Source organism: Lathyrus oleraceus, chromosome 5, assembly GCF_024323335.1.
Source record: "Lathyrus oleraceus cultivar Zhongwan6 chromosome 5, CAAS_Psat_ZW6_1.0, whole genome shotgun sequence".
Taxonomy (NCBI): Eukaryota; Viridiplantae; Streptophyta; class Magnoliopsida; order Fabales; family Fabaceae; genus Lathyrus; species Lathyrus oleraceus.
Genome location: NC_066583.1, coordinates 23,947,148 through 23,952,916, shown reverse-complemented (window position 1 = coordinate 23,952,916; position 5,769 = coordinate 23,947,148). Strand labels below are relative to the sequence as shown.

Sequence of the window (5,769 nt, the reverse complement as noted above, 5' to 3'; positions counted from 1 at the left end):
TGTGTTCACGTCCTAGCAGTAGGTGTCGCAGCTCGCTGAATCGAGTCTTAGGCAGTTACCTCTTTGCAATAGGACGGACTACATGCCACAAGATCGGAGACGTTCAGAAAGGTCTAGAAGTGGGGAAGCTCTGCCCTAGAGTTGTCATGCAATATGTACTTAAGTGTTAGGATTTACAAATGGGAATATCTACCTAATGTTGGCATGCAAAGAATATGGGAATCCTACCTATGTTATCATACAAAAGGATATGGGGATCCTACCTATGTTATCATACAAAGGGTTCTATCTAATGGGTGCTACCTAATCGGAACAAGAATCGACGAGTGGAGCAAGGAGAAGTGTTAGGGATAAAGGTAGATGGCGATGCATGAAGCAATCGACTTACAAGGTTGATGGCGATGCATAAAGCAATCGACTTACAAGGTTGATGGCGATGCACAAAGCAATCGACTTACAAGGTTGGATGAATACGTGCTGGTTCTGTTAGGTTTTGAAAAATAATTACTCGACGTTGGATCGAGGTTTTGATCTTGTTTTGAAATGGTTATCGAATGTTCATTTTAATTCTTGTATTAACAGATGGATAAAGAATGAAAGAATGAATATTATACATTTCATGGGAGAGAGATACATTTGTTATGAATGGGGGTTGTCATGGCAATCAAACAACATAAATATATGCCTCATACATCATACAAGTAGGCAACAGTCAATCAGACAATAAGACATTTAAACAAGTATGTGATCAAATCAAATAATCAAAGAATGAAATAATGAGGCATTAAACAATGTATGAGTGTAAGTGCAAAGGAACCGGCTCATTGTAAGAAAGCCCAAGAGTAAGCTATGTGAGGTCGATGGCGATGCTTAAAAAGCAATCGACTTACAAGAGTGTAAAAAGTGGGCTCGATATTAAACCGAGAAAAGCATGATTTTTATAGTTTGAAAAAATGGTTTTTGAACTATGCATTTACTAACAAATGAAATTATAATAGACATAAAAAAGATATTAACAAAATACTAAAAGAATAAAAAATGCTAAAAGAAAAATAATATAACTAAGAGAAATAAAAATGCCAAAAAAAATGCCACACATGAGTGTTGAACCCACCCCACTCAAGAATATGCACACTGCCCTTCTCCACCAGACCACTCAGGGTTATTTGCTACTGAGATACTACACTAAATATATGAACCGGGCTAAAATAAAAAAAAAAATAAAAATAAAAAGATTTAAGAACAAGATAAACATTTTTTATGGTTTTTGTATTAAAAACAAATTAAATTAAATAATAAAAGAAAAATTAAAAAAAGGAAAAAAAAGAAAATGATTCATCGCCATCGTCCTCAACCTCATGATCCCCCTCAAGCTCAGAGAAATCTCTCCCTCTCAACGTAGCCGCTTCCGTCTCTCTCAACACTGCGTCTCTCATGACTCAACAGTCGCGTCTCTCTCAATTTCACTCACACCCAAAACCCCTTAATCGCATTTCAGTAAAGTCTCTATCAACAAACACACGAAAATGATAAAAGGAAAAAAGGGAGAATTCTCACAAAGTGTCACGGCGGCGATGAAAGGCGTGAAGAAGTTGGCCTCCCAATCCAGGTATTCGAATTTGGGACTTTAGGGTTTCGGTTGAGATTTTCGCCTCCAATTTTCTCTGTTGTGCTCTTCAAAATCGCCTCTTACTGATTTGCTTCCTCCTACTTATGTTCTGTGAATTAGGGTTTCAAAAAATGCTTTTGGGTTCCAAAAGAGTAACTCTGCAGAGCAATTTGGACGCTCAGAAATTGGATTGACCCCTTTGATGTATGGATTTGTAACAGGTAATCTGAGCCACGCTTTCTTCTTCATTTTTGTCTCTATGCCAAATTGGGATGTTTCTTGAATTTTTACTGGTGGCTAATTAACTTGTGTTTCTTTGTTTTACCGCAGTGAAAAAAAGATGGAGCATTCTTGGACATAGGAAATTGGCTGTTCAGCAATGCTGGCTGCTTCAACACATGTATCTTGGTTTGTGCATTGTTGCAAGAAGGTCCATTTGTTGCAGACTGATGTTGCTGCAGGTTGTGGACATGGTTGAAGGTTCGATGCATTATAGGACTGGTTTGCATCTGTTGGTTATGGCAGTGCATCATTTATGTTGGATGATTTAGATTGTGGTTTTGCTGCAGGATATTGTTACTGTCACGGTTGTTCTTCCGGCAGATGGAGGAGTTCTTGAAGGACACAATAGCTGATTTCAATTGGTCTTTACGACGTTCCAAAGCCACAACTATCGGAGCCATCATTGCAGAATAACGAGCAGAGTTTATCCTTCTCTTCTCATTGTGACTGAGTGTAGCATTTTCTGCAATTCTTGCAGCCTCCTCTTTAAGAACATTTATTCGCCTCATCACATCTGTGTGAAGATCCTGAAGAGTACCGGGCCATAATTCCTCCCAGAGAACAGTAACATTTCCAAGTTCATTTATCATCAGTTGCACGTCCTAAACTAATTGAGGGTAAATCTCTCTCGGACAACCCAGCACATGATGAAGCTCTTCTGAAGGCTTCTCTTCATAAGCATTAACATCAACTAGAGTTGGGTAAACTATAAAACAAGGAGAGTTCTTGGCCAGCATGATCAGTAAACCCTCCAACTGCTTCCGAAACAATTGTTCAGGATGAGAGCTCAAGCGTGCAAACAGTTGAGGAGTAACTTCCTGCCATGGCAACAAAGGAACAACCAAAAGAGAAGATGCAAGCTTATCTTTCAGTTCCACGCCATACAAAGTAGCCCTCAGAGTGTAGTTGCCAGTTTTTTTTTTTTGCTTGAAAGTGTCATTTTCAGAGCCAGGCATGTGACTATGGCCAAGATGAGAAGAAGAATAAGAAAAATATTGTATGTAACCATGAGCAGCATGTCCAAATAGGGACACTCTTCTTTTCCTCAAAGACCACCAAATATCTACAAAATCATCCAATGTAGGTGCTATGTCAGATTCTCCCAGCCCAAAGTTTGCATTTAACAAACAAACCCTTAATTGAGAAGATACAGTAGCTAAAAGACGTTCTCCACCAGAGGTTTCTGCACCCGGTGCCCCTGCAACGGTTTCAATAATATTTACAACATGTGAAACCAATTTCGGCAGAGGATTGTTAGTACTTGAGTGCTCTGCAGAATCATGCAAAGAGCTTTCTTCTTCCTGTTCATCTCTGAAACCTTCCACATCAATATTGTCCTGAAGAAGACACAAAAGCAATGACTTGATTCGTAGAACTTCATCCTTGGTCAATCTGAACCTCTCAGGTAAAATTTCTGGAACGAGTATGGGAGAAAATAAACAAGAATCCATGGAAGTCTCATTCTGAACAGGGAGTGAGCCTCCAGCTTGCTTAAAGCACCAAGAAGCATAGGAAATCCACGACTTGCCCAAGGTGGGGCAAATACGAGAAGACAGTTTTGTTGTTGTTCCAATAATCTCCTCGGTAATAGAACCCAAATTTTGTTTACAGTTTATATTTTTACTATTGCCGTCCTTGCCAATTGAAGTTGGTCCAGTCATATCAAAATCTGCTAACATCTTTGGAACAGTACTCTCTAGATTCCAATCTGAATAACCCCGCCTTAGCCAACTAGCGAGTTTCAAGCATGCTTTGGCCTTCAGAATTCTCTCTTCCACATCAAATATTCTAGATGTTGCAGAAATCATAAAAGGACATAAAAAAGACCAAAGGTTTGTGAAAGCATCTTCAAATTTATTTTCAGCATACTGCAGTAAAATGCTCTCGAATTGCAAATTTAACAGAAGAAGATTGTGATGTTTCTCCTCTGGGCAAGCAGATATGTTAGTAGCTATGATGATGCATTGGTTTAGACGCCACGATCTGCCGTTGATTTTTGCTTCTGTTGTGAAAATGCAGGTTTCCGTGTTGCTTTGGTCATTGCAATTTGTATACAAAGGATAGGAAGATCGTGCATTGGTGGTCGCATAAAACTTACACTGACTTGTATGACTCGGTCTGGAACAATGCCACTTAAGGCCTCTCTTTTTTTAACACCAAACTCTCCATCTCTAGGAAATGATTCCTGCCCAAAGTCAAGGGATGAAATGTTGGACAAAGCATGTAAATTAAATTGGTAATCCACATTAGCGGCGGAACTTCCGGGTTGGTTTGAACGTTTCTGATCAAATGATTCTTGGCAAGTAACATCATCCAGAGACAAGTAATATGGTTCTGAACATGACGCTTGATTAGATTCTTCATTTGCAATGTACTCTCCTCCATTTTGCATAACAACAATTCTCAACTCTCTGCCAGACGGAAAGTTATCAGCGTTAGCTGATTCCTGGCTACACTGTGAAACTTCCTCACCTTCAGTCCCCCTAGGACCATTATCATCTACACTAAACTGCAACCTTGCACAGGATGAAGCAATAGGTTGATTTGGACTTCCAACAAGTTGTACATTGAGCAAGCAAGCCCAACGCTAAGTAAGAATCTAATTTCTTTTTGACAGAGTTTGTGATGAATTGTTGCAAACATGTTGTGGTCTGCAGGTTTCATGGATCTATTATTATGCTGCGGTCAACCAAGAACTTGCGTAAATGAAGTGCAATAAGTTCAACTGCCTTGTGAACTCCAGCAGATTCCCCTTGTATCTTAACAATACTATCGTCCCGCAGAGCGAAAATTGGCAGGTGTTCTGAACCAAGAATGCGTATGCTGCAACCTGTAGCATCTTGAAAAGTTTTTATAGTGGCCCCCTGCTTCCAAATCAAACTTCCTGCTTGAGTATCAGCCACCAGAAGCCTCATAACACCTGGGCGTCCTGCACCTGATGCGTTATCTGCAGGCTCACGGTCCACATTGCAAACTTGTTTATGAACCCTTAGCAAACCCTCCACAGCAGGTGGTATGGGGCGATCTGGCTCTTCTTTTGCAGAAACCATTACCGACCAAATTCTGAAGTTACCAGGTATACAGTGAAACAGTGAAAGCTTCTTGCCACCATAGGCTGCACAGACTTCAGTGAGTGCCTTAATACCTTTAAGGGTTGCCAAGGCAGAGTCTGCAGCACCAAATTTAGGTAGACTATCCTTTTTTTTCAAATTTTTAAATGGCCCTGCTGAAGGTTCCAGAGAAAGAAAGTCTGCCAGTGGGGATATATCAGAGTTAGACAACAGCGCTCAGTTGCTTCGCTGCCAGATTAACAACAACACTAGAAAGCTAATTTGCAACTTGTGCAGCAGAAGCAATATTTGCATTATTGATTAAAGCCTTCACTTTATCACTTTTTGGTTGACTTTGGTCAATGTTCATTTTTGTATTTTTCTTGTATGGAATCATATGTAATGAAATAAAATTGAAATGGATTAACAAAATGGTTTGAAGTTGGTTTCACAATTGGTTCAATCATAGCTTGAATGTTTGACTCTTGAAAAGAAAATAACTTGACTGATGATGTGTATGAACAAAACCATGAAATAAGACCATAAGGTTAGGGTTTTGACATAGTATCCATGAACCAATAACATGGCTAGCGAGTGGCTCGAAACACAAGAAGCTTGATTGTTTAGATGACCCAAACCATAGAGGTATCCACAATCACAACACCATGACTTTGAATCAAAACCGATCCTCATATAAAACCAAAGCAAGGTTAGGCCAAGCATGCCAAACAAACATAAAAAATTCAGGAGAAAAATCGGGGTATGACACAACCACAACACTCTCACCGGACTCATACCAACATAAAGGTGTCCGACATCTCCTACCAT

General features: G+C 39.7%; 1 protein-coding gene across 3 annotated transcripts; it reads left to right on the top strand.

The window, feature by feature from the left end:
- The first annotated feature begins 1,299 nt into the window (after positions 1 to 1,299).
- LOC127085481 (uncharacterized) lies at positions 1,300 to 5,373 on the top strand. Of its 3 annotated transcripts, none has more exons than XR_007789151.1 (5): positions 1,300 to 1,609; positions 1,730 to 1,830; positions 1,940 to 2,089; positions 2,179 to 3,723; positions 3,911 to 5,373. XR_007789151.1 is itself a non-coding variant. In XM_051025989.1 (4 exons), exons 1-4 carry the CDS (start codon positions 1,527 to 1,529, stop codon positions 2,226 to 2,228), a joined length of 384 nt encoding a protein of 127 aa, XP_050881946.1. In that variant the 5' UTR covers positions 1,300 to 1,526; the 3' UTR covers positions 2,229 to 5,373. The 3 variants fall into 3 exon arrangements, 1 of the variants encoding a protein (XP_050881946.1); XR_007789152.1 differs by having other exon boundaries at positions 2,179 to 3,834; XM_051025989.1 differs by having other exon boundaries at positions 2,179 to 5,373.
- Positions 5,374 to 5,769: the final 396 nt, after the last annotated feature.